The sequence below is a fragment of the Ambystoma mexicanum genome, chromosome 11 (assembly GCF_040938575.1).
Source record: "Ambystoma mexicanum isolate Mex_15411 chromosome 11, UKY_AmexF1_1, whole genome shotgun sequence".
In the NCBI taxonomy this organism is placed as follows: domain Eukaryota; kingdom Metazoa; phylum Chordata; class Amphibia; order Caudata; family Ambystomatidae; genus Ambystoma; species Ambystoma mexicanum.
Genome location: NC_090934.1, coordinates 1,355,942,846 through 1,355,967,005, shown reverse-complemented (window position 1 = coordinate 1,355,967,005; position 24,160 = coordinate 1,355,942,846). Strand labels below are relative to the sequence as shown.

General features: G+C 44.0%; 1 protein-coding gene and 1 non-coding gene across 3 annotated transcripts in view; one reads left to right on the top strand and one right to left on the bottom strand.

Annotated features, from left to right (window-relative positions):
* Nucleotides 1-570: 570 nt before the first annotated feature.
* The window catches only part of CGNL1 (cingulin like 1), a 432,222-nt gene continuing 408,632 nt past the window's right edge, over nt 571-24,160 (bottom strand). For both annotated transcript variants that reach the window (XM_069624908.1, XM_069624907.1), the window contains one exon: nt 571-2,439. In XM_069624908.1, the coding sequence (XP_069481009.1) occupies nt 2,283-2,439 (157 nt within the window). In that variant the 3' untranslated portion in view covers nt 571-2,282. The remainder of the gene's footprint in view (nt 2,440-24,160) is intronic.
* Nucleotides 12,408-12,514, top strand: LOC138505340 (U6 spliceosomal RNA). The gene has a single exon (XR_011280140.1). It is a non-coding gene; the product is annotated as a U6 spliceosomal RNA (small nuclear RNA).

Sequence of the window (24,160 nt, the reverse complement as noted above, 5' to 3'; positions counted from 1 at the left end):
TTTTTGGCATATTCAGGGGAGGATGTAGCACATTGTGCATTTGAAGGATGAAATATAGAGCAGTCCTCGCAAACGGGTACTCGTACAGCAGATAGAGTGGCAATCCTAATGGCTGATGTCACTGAGGACTTCCATGACCCGGACTATCAGTACATCAGTAAAAGAGCAGTCAAATACCAAGCCGCAGAGGTCTTTATGAGGATCAAACGTTTCCCCCACCTTCTTCAAAGATTTTTCCCTTTTTTTCACCATTCCTCCTTTTTCTGGTTTACCCCTCAGAGACATCCAATTTCACCCAAATAGTTCGCACAACTTAGCACACTTACTGCAATCCTGCCCTTGGCTGCGCCACATGCCACTCTTTCTCTGAACACTATAAGCGGACAGGTGTTGCATCTGTGGCACCCGCTCTCTTGGGTCTGGAGGTCCCCTCTGTGCTTGAACTTCAAGATTAAGCAAGAATTGATTATTCTGAAAGACTCGATTTACTCCACTTTTCCAAACCAATGCTTCATTTTGTTACAGCAATCTCCAAAATCCATCGGGGAAGGTGGGCTACACAACACATGATTAGTTCTTATGAGATGGGATTTATTTGTAAGCAACCAATACAATGGCCATGGGCAATGGCCATCAAAATAGTGGTCATGCTGTACAATATCTTCTCAGAATGATTGTCCTTCACGTGAAAATATGAACAAGAAACATACTTGCAACAACCGTCATTCGGATTTCCCTCTACGAGGGTCACGCTCCTCAAGCGTAAATTTGTATTTCATGCAATAGCTCAGTGTGTAGCATGCAGAGTTGCAAGATGTAGTGCATCGCAAATGTGCACAGCGTAAGGCCCTACAGTGTGCAGAACGCCCAATTTAGCACAGCTTCACGGAATTCTAACAGGGTGCACTAGGCTGAATGCTAGTAGGGTGTTGAGTAGTCAGGCCATCCGTATGTTTCAAAGATTATGTGCCTCCCACTAAAGTGTGCATGAGTGGCCGGCCGCCCATCATGCTTGACAGTACGATGCCGTGGCTGAGCCCACATTATACTACAGTTGAAATATGGCACCATAAGTGACATGAAAAATAGTTGGATGGCCAAGCAAAACCAACTGCACAGTTCGGCAGTTTGAGTGTGGGGTGGAGGAATGCTTCTTCAAGCATCGAGTCCTGTGCAGGGCCTAATGGGTGCTTTTCTTCATCAGGTAAACTGCAGGAGAAACACCACTATCTATTAAAAAGTATTTTAAAATGGGATGCTATTGACACTCGGGCATGGTCTATTGACTTGTGATAAAAACCACAATGCATTTTCTTCAGGACAGTGCTGGCGCAATGTCCCTTATCAAAATCAGGTAGCACGGGAAAATGAGTACTGGCCTTTTGCATTATTCTGGTTGTAACGCTTACAGATTGTAGGACAGCTGACATTTAGACTCAACAAAGAAGTGAGATGCTCAACTTGCAGTGTCAAGAACGAGGTTGACATTTCAAGGCATTTACACATATACAGAGGGCCATTAACTAAAAGATAGCTTACTTTTAGACACTTGAAAAGAGCAAAAGACAGGACTGGCGGAATCTAAAATGTAGATGTGTGTCCATATTCAAAATGTAACTTCATGATAAAATATCGAATTAAAACAGTCAAGTATGTACACTATTTACACACGTTCTACTACCTACAATGCATTTAAATAGATCGGAACATTTTTAAAAGCCTTAAAAAAATAACAAATTACATTTTCTAAATCACTTCATAAACAGCTCCTTTTTAGCTTTTCCTTCGTTAGACAGAAAACAGATTTACATGATAAGTTTTCCAGCTTATATCAAAAATACATAGAATTATTTATATATATATATATATATTTATGTACGATTTAGGTTAACCTCAAATATAAAATATGCATCCTTTGTAACATGGCTGCTTCCCTCTTGGAACACTAGCGGAAAAGTCTGAATTTATATGTATATATATATATGTGTGTACGATTTAGGTTAACCTCAAATATAAAATATGCATCCTTTGTAACATGGCTGCTTCCCTCTTGGAACACTAGCGGAAAAGTCTGAATTTATATATATATTTATGTACGATTTAGGTTAACCTCAAATATAAAATATGCATCCTATGTAACATGGCTGCTGCCTGCTTAGAACACTAGCAGGCGACAGTCGGTTTAGGAGGAAAAGTCACTAGATTTGTTTTTGAGATTTGTTCCTTTTGGAGAAGCCAAATTGTCCTGGCTTTCGAAGTCTGACATTCATTTGTCGTGAAGACTACTGTCCGGAAGTGTGCATTTTATAGTTTATTAAATCATTATCCTTTGAATATTTGTATCCTGAAGGAGCTTCATACAGGCTTTCTCCATCTGTACTGAAATCGTCATCGTCGTCAAGATCATTCAGCATTTTACTCGGTGAACTCTTGCGTCGGCTGAAAGAGATGATGGACAAGAACCTATTACATGGCTGACGAAATAGACAGAGGACACAAAATAACCATGCCTTTATAATTGTGAATAACTTCATAACACCAAGTGTTCACGTGGTAAGTGCTTGCCTTTGACATCGGGCCCACCTGCACATTGAAAGTTTGAATGCTGGCAGGGCTAAGCCCTTCATCCTTCCCAAGTCAGTAAATTTATTAACATTAAGTGAGGTAATATTAACTGCAAATAGAAGCAGGAAACCTCCAGAAGAACAACATTATGATTTATAGATGTACAATACGTGGACCCCTACAATATCTGTATAAAAAACAATAAATCATTCTTATTATACTCATGTTGAGATATCACCATCCCCTGTAATAAGAACATGACATCACCAAACCGCCATAACATATTACAGTTGTTTTGTGACGTCACAATGCTGATGCATGAGCCAGTACACAGTAGGACTCCAGCTACTACCAAAACATGTAATTAAAGTGACTCCTCGCCTTTCAGGGTCCTTTTCTCTGAACTAGCTGGCAATCCACAGCCCTTAGTTTATGAATTTATTTATATGTAAGAAGGAACAGTGTTCTTTGTTATCTATTGCACATTCGTTTGTGATCCAAATACGAATTGATGGTAAGCAGTGAGCTTCTTACAATGGGGTGAGTTTTCCGACCAGGTTGTGGAGGGGAGTAAATGGAACAGTCACCGGGGACAATACATGGGTGGTGTGAGAAATCCAAGGGTATTCTCACTCCTACTTCCCTTGGATGCTCTGGGCAGGTGGCCAGGGAAAGGCCCTCACTTTTGGATCCTGACCCTGGTGGCAGAGAAGTGAGGGAGGATCACCTGGGTGGAGGGTCCTTGAGGATTGGGGAACCCTTGGGCGAGACATGGTATCCCCTTTTCCCATTGATGACAAATCCAACCCTCCCTTGACCTTTATGGGCTATTCTGAATCAGCCCCCCTCATTTTGCCACACATGACTTTTGACAATACTGGGACGAGGAAGAGGCGACTAGTAGTAATGCACACCAACATGCACCACTTTGGTACTGAGATGAGGAAGCGGGCCTCAGAAAAGTACCATTGTAAAGATCAGGCATGTCTTGCTAATAAGCCTAACTATGGTCAGGCAATTAATGAAAAGGACAAACATCTGCAACCCTTTTACACAATGCAGGTGCATAAAAAGGGGGTGTGCAGGAGAGGAAAGAGATGCTAATGGGAGCAGATGGAAGCTGTGCTGCAGTCGAAGAAACACCCCGGGGACAGGAGCAGCCGAGGGTGTGGATGAAAGTGAAGTGGGAGCAGGAGCTGCGTGGCACAGACAGAAGGAAATGGAAGGAGACCAGACACGGGGTGAGCTTTTGTTCCAATTAAGAGACTGCTTGCTCTCTTGTGGTGGTGCAAGAGCCCAGCAGTGTCTGAGGGGCAGAGTAAATGCCCCTATGCTGAAGCCGTTCAGTTTGTGGTCTGTGCGATGCAAAAGACGACTGCAAAATGAGCCGGTGGGTTTTTCAGAACGAGAAACCAGGTGTTACTGTAAATGTGAGTGAAGCACTATCGTCTATGAAGCTGAAACTGATAGAGTGGTCACGTGCCTTGTTAAAGAAACAAGCATGTTTTCGGAAGCCTCTGAACATTGTGAATTCTACCTTTATGAATCAATTAAAGTTTGCTGAAGTGGTCGCGATCCTTGCAGAAACGTTTTCGAAAGTCTTCCGCAATATTGCATACCGAACTCAGACAGAACTTTAACATTAAAAGACAACAGTAAGACGTTGAAGGCATAATGCTGGTTGCACATGAAATGAACTTAGGTTTCGGACACAGACAGACTTCTAAATTGAACTATTTGACTCAGACTTTCCTTAGTTCCATTCAGGTAGGGAAATCCCACCTTAGCACAGGGCAAGTTAGGCCTTCAACCGTCCTGACATTCAATAAATATCTTTTGTTTGAACTTTAAGTCTGTCGTCTGTGTCTTGCTTCATGACAATCAGACATTTTTAAGTGCAGGTAGGTGGTAGGGCCAGCTGTGTTAGGGATTTGACTACGATGGAATACGTTAGAATGGAGGCAGAGAAAGTGAGGGCCAGAAGCAGGTTAGAGGCAAGGGAAAAATGTAAGCTAGAAGGCAAATGAGAAGTAGATTGGAAGGGTAACTCTGAGGCGAGAACGTTGGCTTTTAGTTTGGCAGTGGATTAGAAAACATTTATGCATTGAGAATTGTCAACTAACACTTACTTTAAACCACACACAATGACTTGAGTGCCTTTTATTGAATCTGCTCTGACTTTTCATAGGATAAGTTGCCTATTTTTTTGAAAGACAGCACTGCAAAAATCTTTTATTGTCAAACACAACATTAGATGATTTGAGCAATAAATAACAAATGCACATTTAAAAAAAGGACATGTCTATTAAACAACTTATTTGTAAGATGACAACCAAAAAACACTAAGTCTTAAAGGAAAATATATGGACAATATATAGACACAAAAAGCGACAGGGTAATTGCTACAAACAACAAAATGTGGAGACATCAAAACCATATCACCTTTGTTTAAAAATGAGAAACATGTGGCTGAAATGGACAGCTTTAATATGATATGTGATATTTTATTTGTATCGCGCTCATACACAGGTGTTTCAGAGCGTGACCAGGCAAGGGAGGGGAACGAGGGAGAACACAACAACGATCTTACTAGGCCCAGTGACATTGAGAACGTGCAAGTGCATGGGAAAGGGAAAGGGGAAACGTGCATGGAAGGGGGAAGAGTGGAAAGTGCGGAGCAGAGGAGAAACAGATCAAACAAAATAATAAATACAAGTAATTAGATAATGGAGGCAATAAACAGTGGTAGTGCAGCCAGCAAGTGGCAGGTGCTTACGGCAGCAGAACTGGGCAACACTGATAAGTGCAGAAAAGAAGAAAATGGGGGGGGGGGGCTGTATGGGTACAGATACAGTCCCCAGTGCAAGGGGTGTCCAGGAGGCAGTGCAGGAGGCAGTGCAGAAGGGTGGCAGGGTGAGCAGGGGACAGTGGGTGGCCAGGTGCACAGTGCCAAGACACAGCAGATCAGCAGGGGAGTGAAGTCCGAAGCAAAGAGGAAGGTCTTGAGGAGCTTCCAGAACCAGAGATGGTTCTCCTCAAGTTTTAGAGTGGGTGGGAGGCTGTTCCAGAGGGAGGCTACGGCTGAAGACAGATCTACCCCCAGCTCGTTTCTTTGAAAAACAACTGACCGTGAGGGAGGTAGAGGAGCGAAGAGCTCGAGAGGGGAGGTATTTGCGGAGGGATAGCTGAAGGTAAGTAAGTGATGGCAAGCACACAAAAAATGGAATCCATGATGGCAGCACGGTGATGAAAGGACTACTGCTCTGTAGGAGTACCGGGATGAGTGGTGACTATAGGGTCTACTCAGCCCCACACTACTTTCAAACCAGCAGTGATCACAATCATTATTCCGACCACCCAGCTTATGGCGATTTTGCGATTTGCAAAAAAACCGCAAAATTTGCCTTTTCCCGCTATGGCCGCTATAAATCATTAAATGAGCGCAAAAAAGACACATTAGCTTTATGTATCTTTTTCACACTCATTTAATGATTTATAGCATCCACAGAGGGGTTGCCAATTGCAGCAGCTCAAAGGTTAACAACTCCACTGAGCAAAAAGCAAATAAACCAAGGGGCTTCAGTTCAAAGGTGTGAACCAGGGTTGACACCTTTGAATTCAAGCCCCTCCATGGAGCTGATCGAGCTGTAGCCCACTCCCCCCTCCACACCCCAAAATGTTAGGCTGTGGTGACTCAGCCTGGCTGTCCTAAAGAGCGTGGCCAGACAGAACGGGACACAAATGACAAAGGCCTTGCAATTAATTATCATAGCAGCAGCTGGCAATTCCTATACACAGTTATGTTAAAATCAAGTCAATACTGTTGGATTTGCAAATGCTTGTTTTTAGCAGGACTTCAGTGAAGGACACTCATAGAAACTATCTTGGGGAAGGAACCCACGTTTTGTGTTTGGCAGAGGTACTGGACCTGATTAAGTGTAACAGAGTTATTCTAGGGAGGGTCTGCACTGACACCAAGCTTGCCGAGACCAAGCTTCGGCAACAGCAGTATCCCATATCCTCTTCACATGGCAGCAAGCTCCTGTAAAGCGCATTGCTGCCACAGCTGTGCTGTGACCCTCACCAGTGATGTGGCCTGTCCACCGCACTAAATGACTTAAAGGATTTAAGGTACCAGGAAACCTGGCAGGATTACTGGCAAGAGCGCTTACTGGATCCCTTGAGCTTAAGAAGCATCTTGAGGGACCCCTTCCCCAAATAACACAGTGTTGCTGTGGAGGATTAAGGCTTTGGGAGCAACTCACAGAACACTAGTAGCGATGGACCGACTGTGGGAGCACCTCAGAGTGTTATGCGGTTTCGAGAGTGCTTCCAGAGGAGCAGGCAGTGAATCTGGTAGAAAGCTGGAATAGGAACTGGGAAGGAGGTGATTTTCAGACGCAGGTGACCCACAGTGAAGACTAAGAGCTAAAGGAATTACATAAATGCCCTGATTTATGCAAAACAATTCTAGCAGTGCGCAGCAACGGACTGGGAGTATAGATCTGGGGGACGAATGCTGGCGAGGGAAGTGCCTTCAGCCTTGGAGGCAAGCCAGATGGCCTGCAGAGGATGCTCCTGTCCTCCGCTGAATGGAGGATTCTCATGGCTCATTTGGATGGGAGACTGAGTCTTTTTGAGATTATCGTATCGACGTTGTCATCTTTAATTAAGATACACCTTCCATTTACTTTTATAGGGATCCCACCACCCCCATGCCATCTTTGGATTTCCTCTTTCTTCACTGCACTCACCCACTATCTATACCCAACGCTTCACTCCCCAGTCTTTTAAAATTTTCGATTTTGGTACTTATCTGCCAATTTAGGCTTTGAGGGTGTTTAGCTCAACTTCAATGTCATTGTTTTGAAATGTGTGGACCTAACCCCGGAGGACTGCCCGTACACATTGGGTTCACATGCCATGACTAAAGAGTGGTAGTGAAGCAGTGATGGGCTTCCAGAAATGGACCATAAGGGTTACCTTAACTAGGGACAGGTGTGCCTGGACGCACCTGTGTGAGAGGATCTCAGTAGGGGGATAGCAGAAGGGGCGCATTTTAGAATTTAGGTAGATCAGCAGAGCTGTGTGCGTGTGTGCCTGTATGTGTCTACATCCCAGTACTGAAAATGCAGGGGTTATAGCTGGGCAGCATTATGAAGGTACCAAAGCAGGAGTTGCGTAGAGTGCTGAAAGTCAGGACTGAGGTCGACTGGTAGAGCTATATTTAGGAACCCACAGAATAAAAGAGGAGCTGCAAGTCAGGACTGATGTGATTAGGGGAGATGGGATTGAGACCAAGTACTGAAACTGATGTAGCTCAGGAATGGACGGGGGTGCTCAGAAAGAAAGCTATGCAATCAGTGCCATTATAGTGCTTATAAATCAAGTGGCAGAAGGCATTAACTCAGAAGACTGCTTTGAAAAAACAATGACGGGCATTTCAGGCTCACAGTTTGATGCTATTGCTTGATAAAGTTATCTCAAAGGTTTGTTAAAAGTTCTCCACATCACCTCAAACATTCATGTTTCAATGTGCAACACTCTGTACTGTTCAAGTTCTCTGTTTTTGGATAAAAAAGATGTTAAATGATGTATTTTTCGACAATAAATAATGCCGCAAAAAATGCAGTTGTGTGCCGCAATTTTTTCTTTTTTGTGCCGCAAAATTTTCCATTTCATGCCGCAATATCCTGGAGGGTCTGATTATTGGGAAACCAGCACATCCAGACAGGTATACCTCCTTTGCCTCTTCACACTCTGGGTTTGTAGACAGTGGCTAGGTTATTGGCTAGGTTTTTCAAAAATGTAGAAAATAGTCTTAAAAGTCACTAGGATCCTTTAATGTGGACCCGGGAAACAAGTCCAATGCAAATACTGTTAGTTCTGGTCTTGCAGGGATCATCCACATTGAGCTTGACCTTTCAGCATCAAACTGGGAGTCTGGGCGCTTTCAGTGCCAACCTAGTGCTGAGCAACTGGTTTCAATGTGGTGAAAGCTTGCAGATTGAAAATTCTGTGAATGGCCAGTGGTGTTCTCCTGGAAGGGTTCTGGAAGGGTTGGTGGTCTCTGGTGCAGAGCAGCAGAGACCTGCCTTTACTGGTGAAGAGGTTCAACTGGCTCAACAGTGTTTTGTGGTACTGCATCATTGATGAATTGGAGCTCGCAGAAGCTGGTAACCAGTCAGGCAGTGTTGAGATGGCGAGACCAGAACATAGGCAGGTCTTGGATGCAGAGACGGGAGAACTTCAGCATAGAGAGAAACTCAGAGATGCAGAGTCAGTTGAGGTTGAAGGTGACTGGTGGTTCCCTTAGAGCAGTTTGGACAATGTCAAAGGTGTGCAAACTGGCTTCAAGGCAGTTTGGAGATGGCGGGAGAACTAGGGGTCATGCCCTTGGTTCTTTGGGTGCAAAAGGCCTTTTCCATGTAGCTGCTCGTCCCAAATGGGCTATTGGAACGGTTAGGCAAAAGAGCTTTTCTCTTCCTTGTAGCCCCAGGTCTTCACCCCTGGCATTAGAAATGTGCTTAGTCTGTACTCCGAAACAGGTTCTAGTGAATCCTTATTCAAGCAGTTTTCAAAGATGAACCAACTAATGGAAGGGGCACCTCCCCTTCTTTTGGCAAAAAGCCACAGCAGATTGGTCCAGAACAAGTCTGTTTAGTGTCCAATCCAGGCTGCTGTAAGAAACGTCCTTTGCCTTTTGAGGTTATACACAGAGGGCTTTGTGTGCAGGAAGTGGTGAGGGGGGGCAGGATCTTTGGGAATCCTACTAGCATAATCTAAGATAGTGAGACCCCTCCGTGGCTCTATCCTGGGATACTCTCACTCCACCCTCTTCGTCTCTCTACCTACATCAAAAAGACTCCAGATATAGGCTCCCTAGTGACAGATGGCCTTTGCAATGACAGGGCTGCCTTTAAAGTACCAGTTCCCAGCTGGACCACCAAGGGGTATTCATGCTTCCCAGAGGATGATTTTTTATTTTTTTTAATTTGCATTTGTATAGCGCACTTGCAGCCCACAGGCGTCGAGGCGCTGTTACAAGAAGTTGTAGGACTTATGATTAAGAGAATATACAGGTGACCAGAGGTCTCGTGGTTACACAGATACAGGCAAGGATACACAAGTTGCATGAAAAGAATTATACAGATTCACAATGATGTAATGTGCATTTCACACAAATAGCTTGGTTTTGATGGCTTTGCGGAAGGCTAGGTGGGACTCGATCATTCTTACATGAGGTGGCAGTGCGTGGCTGCCTGGGAAAACTGGAGCGCGCACCTTGTGCGCACCTTGCGCGTTTTAGGTGTGAGAATCGTGTTGGAGTAGGATTTTCTCAAGGGTCTTGTGGCAGTGTGTTTGGTGATTCTTTGGGTCAGGGAGGGGGGAGCAAGTTCATGGAGACATTTGTAGGTGAGGGCGAGTGTTTTGAAGACAATTCTCTCTTTGACAGGAAGCCAGTGGGCCTGTCTTCTGATTTTGGAGATGCGGTCTCTTCTTGCGGTGCCTGTGGCTGCCCTGAGTGCGTTATTTTGGACTAGTTGAAGTTTGCAATGTTTTTATTGGAGGTGCCAATGAGAAGGGCATTGCAGTAGTCTAGCCTTGATCCGATTATTGCCCTGGCAATGGTGAGGCAGTTCTGGCGCGACAGGAAGGGCCTTGCAGCGTTGAGGACTTTAGAATAGTAGGCTGAGGAGGCGGCGATGGCATTGACCTGTCTATCCATGGACAGATTGGAGTCTAGGTAGACTCCAAGTGTCTTCACGTGGTTGGAGACCTTGATAGGAATGTTGTCAATAGTGAAAGAAGCGTACAGATCACCGAGGTTGCCCAAGGTGCATGGTGACCCTATGAGGAGGAGTTTGTTTTTTTCACTGTTGAGGCAGAGCCAGTTCTCTGCCATCCAAGATTGGATAGTGGAATAGATGGTGGTGAGGGTTTTAGTATCTGCTATGTAATCACCTGTGAGTGGGATGAGTACCTGTGTGTCATCCGCATAGTTTGTGTATGAGATGGCCAGGGAGATGATGTGATAAGCTTTCTCAGGGAGATAAAAGGGGAGGCTTCCTGGGTGTAACCCACTATATTTGTGGGTACAGCAAACCCAGGTGGCTCAATACCCACCAGGTCCGGTCATGAATGAGTCACTGAATACCAAGCTGACAAAATGGCATCAACAGGATGTGGCTGTATAATTATATAATTTCAGTAGCCACCATGTCAAAACCTGGCTTATATTTCGCTTTTATAAACTGCTACCGGACAGCTAGGCTACACAATTATGTTTTGAACCAGAGGTGCACACAGTTCAAATGCCACCTCAGTCTGTTGGAGCTTTGGCTTCCAGTAGCTGTGTTCCTGAAAGCACATCCGACCTTTAAATCTGCTCTGTTGCCACTGCACGGCAGCTGATGTCAGGAGACGGTCACAATATGGTAAACGATTGCTCCCCCTCTCCCCCACCAACGCAACATAGCTGGACATTGTTGTCCCAGGCATAATGGGCCAAAATCTTGGATAGCTCAGCACGCAACCCAGCTGAAACCACTTCTGAATCGATTGGCCAGCCCTCTTGTTTGTAAAAGGGGACTAGGAGTATCGGAGAGATGTGGAAGTAAAGATGTTTTGAGCAGTGTGTTTCAGGGTGGTGAGGAAGCAAGGAAGAGGTTGGTTGGATTAAGAGGAGCACACTTGAAGGAGATGAAAAGAACTGAGTAGGAAAAGAGGTTGGAGAGAGTGAGGAGAGCTGGGTAGAAGGAAAAGAAAAGATGGGGTGGGGCAGGAGAAGGTTGGAGACCGTAGGGGAGATGGTAAAGGAGGAGAAGAGGAGGAAGAAGAACACAGAGGTTAGAAAGGGAGTATAGGAATCAGGACAAGAGGGAGGTGAACAAGGGAAAAGAAGTGGTGGAGTCATGAATAAGAATCATATAGCGCACAAAAGAGAAGCACCTGTGAGTGGAGTGAGCAAAAACAGAGAAGATGGAGGAAAGGGATCAGTAGGAGTAGATGTCTAAAAAGCATTAAGAGAAAGAAGAGGACAGCGAGAAAGAAAATAAAGTGAAATACTATTCAGAGGATGGAAGGGACTTGCAACCAAAGTGAACAATAGGAACAAGAGAGAGAGGAGCAGGAGGAGGACTATTGGGTTCTGCAGAACCTTGACTAAAGTGCCAGTGATAATCAGAGAGGGAAGGAGGAGATGGCACAGAGAAAGACAAGCAGTGAGTGCACTGGCCGGAAACTGTGGATACTCCTACATCGCTGGAAGGGTGACAGACAAATGGCATCCACTAGGGTAAATCCTTATATGCCCTAGGTCACCATGACCCTAAGAAGGATCTCAAAGCATCAGACTGCCGAAAACAGGTTTGAATCCTGGTTACCCCACTTAGAGACTGGTCTCCGGTATAAAGCACATTATAAAAGATACATTTTTAATGAATTATAGCTTGGACACCAAGGGTGGCGGTTTCATTTTTTTTAGTTTAAGTGGGACATCTTGAAATCAGCTATGGCAGACAGGCATGCATCAATACTGGCACAGAAAGGAGTATAGGGCATTTAAAACCTCACAGACTGTTTCCCAACAGCAACTCCCTGTAAGGGAGGTAAGGATGTACTGAGGACGATGATCCTACAATGTTGCTTGTTTTGTGCTGTTTTATTGAATTACCATCTTGTCATCTCAGATGTTTCTATTGTTTAATAATCCCTCTTGAATCATATAAGCTGTCTTTGAGTCTTCTATTTAGCACCGGACCTGCAACATTAAGTAGAGCAGGGGTGTACACAACTTACACCTATGATTATGCATACTGAGGATTATGAAGATGATACATGTGCTCGCTTCGGCAGCACATATACTAAAATTGGAACGATACAGAGAAGATTAGCATGGCCCCTGCGCAAGGATGACACGCAAATTCGTGAAGCGTTCCATATAATAAAAATTAAAAAAAAAGATGATGATGATACATGATATGTGGTTTACAGGTGTACTTTTATCAACATTGTTTTGTGTCTTCACCACCATAGCATCCTTACCCCTTTGTAGGTGTAGTTTGGTCAATTGAACACGTATGGTTTAAGAGAGTGCAATGGACGATTCACCCAAGATTATCCAGCTCATCCTACCTTCTGCACCCAGAACAAATCTAGTGTCATTGACTTCATCTTAGTATCTGAACTCTTGGGGTTTAATTGAGACTTAACATTTTGGAGAGCTTGCAAAGTGATCATGACCTTTAAATCGCAAATCTCACCCTCGCCATTGATTGGGATAACCAATTGTGCTCCAACGCATTTCTAGACCTCGAGATGGAAATCTATCAAATGGTCCTCTATTATTGCTCATAGAAAGCTTCCTTGTCTACTCTCGTCTATTATTCCACTTCTGGAATACTCTAAACCTAATTCTGGCCTCTCACATAGAGTTTTAGAATTCTTTAGTGGACAAGGTGCTCCCTATTTTGATGAGGGAAATTACTGTGCATCCAACTAGAACTAATACAGTTTGTGTCTGGTACGATCAAGACTAGAAGAGCTAGAACTGCTCTAGTGCAAGCTCTCCAAAACAAGATGGAAGGAACCAAGCTGAAGTGAGACTTCTGGAATATGAATCTTAAGTACAAAAAAGGCAGAATGTGTTGAGGACCAATGGACAGCATTGCTTTCAGCAATACAGACATAGATTAGCAAGGGTTTCTGCTGCCTAGTGAGCACTGGATCGATCTTTGCAGCGAGGCAAAGCTCAGGTGATATTTCTCCTGATGCATGGTTCAATCACTTCTTGACTCTTTATTCCTCAACCAATAGTTTAACTTTGACAGAGCCAGAGGATCCCAGTATTAGGAAGATCGAAGTGTTAGATCTGCTGAGTATGTATCTCAGGTTGCTTTTTTTACTCCCCGTGAAGTCGAGAAAGCTGTCCTTCCCCAACATTATGGTAAAGCCCATTGCCCTGGTTTCATTACAGTCGATATCTTTAACACTGACCCGGTTATATTGGTATCTTTTCTGACTCCATTTTTCAATTAAATAAATAGCTCCTTGACTCTGTCAACCAGTTGGAGGAGAGCAACTATAATTCCAATTCACAAGAATGAAGTTTTGGTTCTTACTTTGAATTATAGACCCAAATCCCTGATAGACTGACTTTCTAAAATATATGTGAAAGTCTTATTGCGGTCATTGGCGGAAGGGGTTGAGGCACACAACATTCTTTCCTACTCACAGGCATGCTTTAGGAATGGAGAGTCAACTATCAACAAGGCTTTTAGATTGGATCTAATTTTTCTAAAATATGTCTTACTTCAATCCCAACCCATTTACCTGGCCTTCGTTGACCCTCAGGCGGCTTTTGACACTGTGCCAATAGAGAAACTGTGGAAGGTTTTGACCAATTTACAGGTTTCCCCTTCTTTTAGCAACCCAATCATGACTCTGTAGTCTTGCAATTATACCTGTGTTGGACAGAGCCAAACGGGTGAGCTAACAAATTCCTTCCCTGTCAACCTAGGTGTAAGACGGGCTGTGTATTGGCTCCCCGGTTTTTGTTATAAATCAACAGCTTAGCCACAGATATTTCTGCAGCATCATTAGACACCCCGAAGTTGGGCTCAGACAATGCAGTGCTGCTGTCTAAAACTCCTATTGGTTTCCAACATCAACTTACAACCTTTGGTACACTATGCGACTAAAGGCCTGACCATAAATACATCTTAATCGAAAGCCATGATGCATCATACTAAATGCTGCCCTTTTTGTGTCCAGCCCAAATTGTTGTTGAATAACCTCCTGCTGATATCTGTGGAGGGCATTGAATACCTGAGGATGTCTTTTGCCAATAATCTGAAGTGGGCTAAGCAGGTGGAAAAGAGAAATCTAACAGCGGCTAGACAAAAAGGTGCTGTAGCTGGCTTTTACGCCCGTTTCGGAGGAAGGTCAGTTTCATCAGCTTTTATGGTATATAGAACTCAGGCTATTCTGGCAATCATTTATGGTGCAGAATGGTAAGGTCATGTGCCATGTGTTCCTCTTCAGACAACTGAAAATTACATTTCTGATGCACCTTTTGTCTCTCCCCTGTAGTGTCCCTTCTGTACCAGTACCTCTTGAACTAGGACACATCGAAATTAAACACAAGGTTATGATCAAACCCTTGTTATAATGGCTTAAGATCTGGACCTCAAACTTGCTCCTTAGTTAAGGCGATCGTTGAGGTCTTTTCTCTGAATGGTGCAAAGTTTTTATCATGGCTGAAACATGTTAAACAATTGTTTCTGACGCTAGATCTTGAGTCCTTGTTGTCCGATTCATCTAGCATTAGCCACTAGACCAATGCACTTCTCAAGGGGAAATTCTATGACTGGGCATTGGGAACTAGACTTGACATCTGCCATACAGGTCGATTGTCAGCAAGTTATTTAACAATTAAAACTAACCTGGCTATGGAGTTCTATTAAGATTGCATCTCTGTTTACTAAGTTCGGACTGGGCATCCTTCCCCTTGCTAAATTTACCAAACATTTGGGGAAGGAAATGTATGCTTTTTGCCCTGCATGTGGGACACTAGTAGAAGATGATTTGCATTTTATGCTGTCTTGTCTCCTTATACTAAGCTTTGAGAGGCAAGTGGTTAAAACCCTTGCTAAACCTGTATGTGGTTGAAGCCAGGAAAGTGGCTATTATATTAATGAAATAATGCTCTTCAAACAGGCTTTTTAATGCGGCCTCAATGCTTTGGGTACGGCTTTTAGAAAGAGGGAAAGCTTTCTTACACAGCGGTTAGTATGTCTGAGGAGGATGTGAAATTTATTGATTATGGTCTTCGTCTGTTGGCTTCCAGGCATTCTCTGGATTATGTACTAATTGCTCTGTCCAGAATCTTATGCAGCACAATGTCTTTCAAAGCATCATCATTTGACATTTGCACCATGTCCACTAAGTCAAGACTGGGTGTAATGTTACTGAAACTGTGCAAATGGTTTGATTTTTGATTTTATTTCTTTGCTTTTATGGTGTAAAGCCGAGATAACGTTGAATCGAATGGTCTCTAGTGATCACAATATTTTATTTATTTATTTTATTACATTTGTTACTCGCCCAGACCCTTGGGTATCACAGCAAGGTTACAGGCAGCTTGAAAATGCATAAATTGAGTAGACCAGTATGACGTGGTTATACTATCAAAAAGTACATAAGGAAACAAAGGAAAACAAAAACAGAATACTGAACATTGTAGAAATATATACAAGGAGAGAGGCAGAAAGCATATTTACAGGGTGTTGAGTTGGCTAAATAACCAGGTTTTCAGCAATTCTTTAAAGCCTGTAAGGGTTTCCTGATTTTTAATGAGTGGAAGAGAATTCCAGTGTTTTGGGGCAAGAAGTTGGAAGCTAGAGCCCCCTACTTTAGTCTTCTTGAATCGCGGTAAGACTAGTAGTGACTGGGTGTTGGATCTTAAAGGTCTGGTGTTAGATTTTCTGGAAATTACCTGATTTAGATAGATGGGAGCATTTTCATGGAGGCATTTAAAGGTAATGCATAATGTTTTGAACACAACACTTGCTTTGATAGATAACCAGTGGTGTTCTTGTCTGGTTTTAGAAATATGATCCGATTTCCTTATACCGAGGGCAGCCCTCAATGCTTTATTTTGCATCAACTGCAATTTATTGAGGTTAGTGGTAGCAGTGCCTTGGAGTAATACATTACAATAATCGAGTCTTGATAGCATCAAGGCTCTGGCGAGAGTAGTGCAGTTAGTGGGTGTCAGGAATTGGCGGCTGAGGGAGATAAGTTTTGAAGTGTAGGACGTGGAAGATGAGAGTGCGCTGATGTGTTTAGTTAGGGAGAGGTTGGAGTCCAGATAGACTCCTAGGGTTTTAACATGTTCGAGTACTGGGATGGTTGTGCTGTCTATGTTGATGGCAGCATAGTCGGAGTGAAGAGCGTTAGTTTTGGGTTGGGAGCCCACGATGAGGATCTCTGTCTTGTCATTGTTAAGGCAGAGACTGTTCAAGGCCATCCAGTTTTGGATTATGGAGTAGATCTTGTTTAGGATCAGTGTGTCTTTGATGTAATCCCCAGATAGAGGGATAAGGATCTGGGTGTCATCTGCAAAGTTGGTGTAGATGACACCCATATCGTCCAGTGCTGTGAAGAGAAGCTTTGAATATGCGTTGTAGGGTGTGGGTGATAGGCAGGATCCTTGCGGTATGCCTATAGGGACTGGTATGGGATAAGCAGCTTCTTTACCAATGGACACTCTGGAAGTGCGATCAGCCAGGAAGGATTTGATCCACGTGGTGGCACGCGTGGAGAAATTGAAATCTTTGGCTAAGGTGGCACAGAGTTTGTTGTGGTCCACCAAATCCAACGCTGCTGAAAGGTCTAATAAAAGTAGACTGCAAAGTTTTCCCGTGTCTCTGATATGATCCATTTGGATTTTGAGATCCAGAAGGGCTGTATCCGTGCTGTGATTGGGGCGGAAGGCAGATTGTCTAGTGCCAAGGAGTTGATTCTGTTCCAGATGTGCTTGGACTTGGTTATAGGTTATTTTGTCCAGGATTTTCAATAGGAAAGGGACTGTAGTTATGGGCCTGTAATTAGTGGACAGCAGGGTCAAGGTGTTTTTTTTTTTTTTAGCAACGGGGTAACCCATGCTTCCTTAATACCAACTGGCACCACGTTTTTGTCGAAGGAGGCATTTACAAATTTCGTTATGATGGGTGTCAGCGTATGTGCGCAGGACTTCACAACTTTCGCAGGGATGCAGTTGGAGGCTTTGAGCTTAGATATGGTGATGAACACTGTTGTTTGTGAGACTAGGGTAAAGTGGAAGGTGGGTTTGGTGTTTTCATTAATGGTAGGTAGGTGATTATTTATGGCAGGTTTGTCACTTACAGACTGTTTTTTGGCTAAGATTTTATTTTGTAGGAGGTTAATCTTGGCAGCAAGAGCACCTTGGATGGTGTTGCACCACTCTTTGCTGGAGTTTGTGCAGTTGGTGGATGGTGTTGGGTTTTCCAATTCTTTTAGGATTGAGGACGGTTCTTTGGAATCAGATGCGACACTACATATCTGGGCATTAAAGGCATTGGCTTCATGGGTAATGATGGCTTTTTTATTTTCTATTTGCTTCCTGGTAAGCTGTTTCGGTTTCCGTTGAGGGATGTTTCCTATGGGTGTGTTCATAGGCACGTTTGGTTCGGAGTGTGACAAGTTCCTCATTAAACCAGAAGCATGACTTTTTTCTGAGCATTTAGTTTGTGTGGTAAGTGGGGCGACAGAATGGATGGTGGCTGTGAGACAGTTGTGGTAGGCGTCTGCTAGTGTATTGGGACTGTCATCATTAGTAGACAGTGTTTTTAATGCCTTGGAGAGTAGAGGTTCTAGATTTTCTGGGGTGAGTTTGCGAAGGTTCCTGGTTTCGTAAGAATTGGAGATTTTGGGTGTGGAAGCAGGGGGTTCAAAAGTATTAATGGTGAACATGATACTATGATGGTCTGACCAGTCAAGTGGGGTTATGGAGTCGATAGAAACATCCATGTTGAGCGGGAGGACCCAATCAAGAGTTTGTCCTTTGATATGGGTGGGGGGAGTTCACTGAGTGAAGCTCATGTCCTTCAGGCAGGTGTGTAAAGCTAAGGCCTACTAAGGCTGACCTCAGAAGGCCGTTGCCCGTCTCTGCCACTCGCTGTATCACACAACTGGAGGAGAAGCACCCGAGGAAGGGCAGGAGCCCTCTCCCCGTGACTACGGCAGCTGCAGGAGAAGCACGAAGGGATCTTCGTCTGCTTCAGCAACCCAACTTGATTGTGTTGTGGTAGGATCTACCACCCCTGGCTCCCACTGAAGGTGTACAGCCTCCTTGCCCCTATTTTGCCCAGCCTTCCGTGCCGGAGTCCGTTGTTCGGCTGCTTCCCGACCGCTCACACAAGGAAGCTGCAAAATGGCAGATCCAAGTCTGCTTACATGTTGCTAAGCAACCATTGAAGACCAGATTGGCCACTCGTCTCCATTTACCCAGATACACCGAACCGGATGGCGGTTGCCGGCCCATCCTTCTAAGGCCGACCTCATAAGGCTGTTGCCCGTCTCTGCCTGTCCAGGCCTGGTGCGGCCGTAGGGCCGGACACGCTGCCTAACTCATCACCCAGCTAGCCCCCCCGGCGAGTGCCCTTATGCTACCATGTGCAAGCTTTCCGCTCATATGATCCGGTGAGTCTCGTTACTTCACAATATTTCAACGAACTAGAAACTACCTTCACAGCGGCTCAATTTGTTCACTTCATGATTGAAATCTTGACATTATATTTGATTCTGCCTCTTTGTCTCGGATCGGGATATCACTCTCCCCTTGCATCATTCCCCTCCCCGCCCATGTCTGTAATATCTGCTCGCACACGTATCAGATAAATTGCACATGTACTACTGCATATCTGACTACCATTTTTGCCGATCGTCTGCTTGCTGCACCAGTTTGTACACGCCCACTCACCCTACTTTACTATCTTCTACCATCTGTGCCGGTGTAGCCTGCACTTAAGGCTCCTGTACTTACCGTTCATCACGCTTGCCCATATTAGCATGTGTGTATATGGCCTCTCTCTCTCCACAGCGCAGATTATAGGTTCTCAAAAGTACTAGTAACTGTATCCCTGAAAAGTTGAAATAGCCTATCCTACCATTGTGTATATTAGCTCTGCACTGAAAAGTGAAACAGCCTATCCTACTAATGTGTACATTAGTTCTGCACTGAAAAGTCAAAACGCACCACCATGTTAAAGTGCATACTGGTCAGGTTAGACCGATTGCCCCACTTTTGAATGAGCCGCGCAAAGGTCAATGTCAACGCAGCCTATAGGAAGAACTGCTAGAATTGTTTACTGTGTAAACATCAGCAGCCTCTGTGCTCAGCGCACTTAACCAGCAACCTAGCCATGGCCATATAGATCTCACCCTCTACAGCATTCTGCCTTAGTATACTTTCACCCTTACCAAATAGCATGTGACTAGAGTTCTCGCATAACCTGCCTGGCAAACACATCCCCTTACCCTTATCAGGATATTCAAACCCCTCCATCTCACGCCACAGCGGCACCTAACCATGTTAGCTTGGATTACCTCTGTCTTGTTCCTCTTCTGCCTTATCCCATATTATATTCCCTGTTCGGGAAGCCACTACAACATACACAATAATGGTTCAGGCCTTACCAAACCAGCCTGCCCAAGGCACTATCCCATCCCTTGCCCCACGCCATTCTTGCCTTCCACAGCACCATTCCCCCTAACTACTAATGACAGCACAACCTCTAAGACTATCGCACAGTCCTCTACTCATGACACTTCCGCTACGCAACCCCCTAAATTCACGGGGAACCATAGTAATCCTGAAAACAAGCAGTTGACACCTGTCCGAGGAAAAGTTAGACAGTCTCGCCTAAGAGCACGAACCCAACACCAGGCCAACTATCACTCTGTCCACTTCACCCCACTATCCAACACACACCAAACCACTGCCAAAGGTTAACCAGATCACTTCCAAAACCAACCCCAAACCAAGTACTAAAACTAGACCACTGACCACTAAAACAGAGGATAACTACACACCTAAATCTCCTTCTACCCTCCAATGTGCCCTCATTAACGCCCACTCTCTAAGAGCCCATGCCATCTAAATTCATGACCTCATCACAGAATCTCAACTTGACATTCTATTTGTCGCAGAATCTTGGCTTCACCAAGCGTCTGGCCCTCTCCTCACCATAGCCATTCCGCCAGACTATAATATCCTCAGAATGGATAGGACACTCACATGGAGGTGGCGTGGTAATCATCGCTAGGACCACACTCCAACTAAGATCATGCCAAATTGAAAGTCTACTAGGTTACGAATTACTCCTAACGAAACTCGCCATAAATGGCAAAACAACATTTAACCTACTAGTCACCTACAGAGCCCCTAACTCTAATAACCAGCCAGAAATTGATATCCCACTACTATTAGCTCCGTATATCAAACCCAACTCTAAATGCATCCTCCTGGGAGACTTGAACCTAGGGCTTAATGATAGCCATGAACATAAAGTGGAAGCTTTATACACCTGCCTGAAGGACAATATATGTTAGGTGCAGGGCGCAAAGCTTCCTGCAGTGATCTAAAGTTGCTAAAAAATCCAGAACCAAAGGAAATCCCCTATTTCGAACGAGAAATCTCAAAATGGGCTTCCAGTGGGTGAAAAACAAACCTTTGGCTGTCCCATTATGGATGATACAATAGGGAGCAGACATTTAGCACACATATGGACTGCAATAAAACCAAGCAGCTTAACTAGAGAAAGGCTGCATCAGAAAAATGGCTAGAACATTGGGCCTTATGCAGAACAGAACATTGACAAATGCTTCATGAACCAAAACACTGATGAGTCTAGACGATTCTGGGTCTGGTTAGTGGTCATTCTGATCGGAACTTGCCAGTAGGTGCGTCATGTCAAAGTTAGTTTGCTCGCATAAAAATAACTATTTGTATTGTGTCTACTACAAACCCCATACCTGACCTGAGACATAGCAGTTGGACCTATAAGGGCACAATTCAAGAAATGATTGAGATTATTAGCACAGTTAGTAACTCCCGAGCCCCTGGTCCTGACCGGGTGTGCAATAAATTACTGAAAGGTTGCAAGATTTGGGGACAGTTTGACACATAGTATTCTAAATCATTAGATTTACAGGACTGATACGAGAATCATGGAGAACTAATATACCAGTTTATAAATGGAGTGCATGAAAATTACTTGCTAGCAACAGGATTCTAACTATGCTCGTGTGCCCCACCCCAGCTGAGATATTTGGGAAAGTCTTACTGGGAGAACTACAAGACTAGGCTAATGTGTATAAAATTATACCATACAGCAAGACTGGGTTTAGGAGTGGTCAGTCCATGCTGACAAACCTTAAGGCTCCGGTTACTATGGTAGAACAGGGGAGAGCCAGGCATAAACAGACTACCTATACCGCCTTCATTGACTTTAGTGTCGCCTTTGATATCGTTACCCGGCAAGGGATGTGGCACAATCACCTGGACTATTGAAAATGATCATCACCTTATATGAAAACACAAAGGGCTAGGTTTGCACAAGATGGAAAGATAAGCAAGGAAGTTAACACCTACACTGGATCAGGGCTGTGTCCTTGGCCCTGTCCTCTTCAATGTGTATCTGGCAGCTATGCCAGTTGTATTCAACTGCACTGGTTTATATCCACCAAGGTTGGGATTGGAGAGGGCGGGATTTGCTGAATCAGTTCTCCTTGACACCACTCTTGTGGGATTACAAAGACCAGTGAACCTATTAGCCACATATACAAAAAATAAATCTACTTGGAATACATACAACAAAAAAAAAAATCAAGATTATGTGTTTTAAAGTCCCGAATAAAAAAGGATTACATAAAAATTGGACATGAAACAACTGCACAGTGGAAGTGGTAGAGCAATATAAATAATAATGATCGATTGGCATTTAACATGGTCTTCACAAATTGAGCACACATGGTCAACTAACTGCGGGCATATGGTCATTCTCTGGGCCTCTGCAGGTTACACAATGTAAGGCTTGAGAGAAATGTATTTACTTCGAACACGACCTACTTACATTTATCTATCCGAAATTTGGTCTGTTGGCAAGGGGAAAAAATTAGACAAAATGGAAACCTATTGCTTGCAATCTATTCTCCGATTTGCAAAGTGCCTCCCTGTGGAATACTTGAGGGCATAGATACCCTTGACATCCATCAACTCACTGGCCCTACAACACCGATATATGCCAATCCAAAAACACAAAATGGCAGAAACAGATGCATTAGCACATATGTATTATGTGGGATGCCACGATCGAGTAAGCACACTGAGGCACATTATCAGAGAAGCGCTATATTGGAAGAAGCACATTGAAGCCCTGAATCCGGTACAGATGTAGCCGTTAGCTCCAATAAATCAGTAATAAAAAGAAATATGAAGCTACTTCATTATGAGCAAAATAAGGTTTACCTAGCGACTAAAACATTGGCAACAGAGTACTACGAACCTACTCCTGCCTTAGGGAACCTGCCACGGTACATACAAGAGTTTCCCAATCCAAACATGCGAAGGGATAATCTACGGGTGAAATTCAATATGGTATTCTCAGGGGAAAACATAGGGGCTAGCCAAGGGTTCGAAAGAAATAGAAGACCATGTCGACTATGTAGCACAGCCGCAATGGAAAGTTCTAGACCTTTATTGACAGAGTGGACTCTTCTAAATGCGAAATGAAGAATGCATGTAAAGAAATATAGTGGTGGTGTTGTGTTAGGACAGTTTTTCTAAAGTCCACTCAAAGAGACAAAATATACCTTAGGCAATACAGAAACCTCTTAGTACACGCCTGTACCACCAACTTGTGTGTTGGTAGCAATGACAGAGCAGACGGGTTTATCTTAGGAGGGAGAGGGCTGCATGTTAGGCAGAAACCTGTGCAGTTCCCTTAGGGACCACTGCAAAAAGTTTAAGACTACAGGTGTTAGCAGTAAACCCAATTGGTAGCAGTCTGCACCACCCAGATTTACCTGGTAGCTGTGGCTGAGCAGTCAGACTTCTCTCAAGAAGAGTTAGCCAGTATATAGAGTATACACATTATGTACAAAAATACAGTAGCACAAGCAAACACTGACCAGAGCGTTGGTATAAAAGTATATAATTATTTATAACACACTTGTAAAAATACACTGGCACTAATATGTCAAGCAAGTTCAAACACAGTCACTAGAAATATATAGACCTCCCTAATTAATTATTTGACAAGTCTAAGTTAAGACAGCACTTATTTGCAAAACAGTGGTGAGCGCGTAACCTTAGATGGCACTCCAATAATGATTTTAAAAAGGGAGAGAAAAGGCAGAAATGGGAAAACACACAATATCAACACTTTTAAAGAACCACAGCAAGTCAAGAAAGGCAGGGTCTATTGTAGAGCAAAAAGTTCATAGGTCAGGCCCACTCTTGGAGAGAGCAAGGCAGAATGTGCCCAAGATCACACAGTGGAAGTACTCTTTAAAAGTCTTTGCAGATAGTTCAGAAAGGAGTTAGATCAGTTCAGAAACGTTAGTTAACAGGTCCAAGGTCACCCCAGGATAGAGAGTCAAGGATTTACGGGACACCTTGGACAGTCTGTTGCAAGGGAGACCAGGCGGGACACAGTATCTGAAATGGTGAGAAAGCTCCAGCGGGGGCAGTTGTTCCTGGCAGCGGGTGCAAGTTGGTGCTTCGTCCAGGGGAAGAGAAGATCTCGACGTGGAGGAAAGCTGCAGGTTGTTGCACTGCCAGGAAAGAAACCAACCGCGGAGTTTCCCGGTTAAAAGGTACTACCATTTTATTCGCGGTAGTGGTGAAGCGTGGCTATCCGGCCGCCGGGGTGCTTGGCAAGGGCGATTCGACCACGAGACAATCCAGGAAGGCAAAAAAGGACGAACTGGTTAACCCCACCAGTTCAAAGGAAGAAGACTCTCCAGGATGAAGATTTTCTCTGTCGTTGGGAAGTGGTGAGTTTGG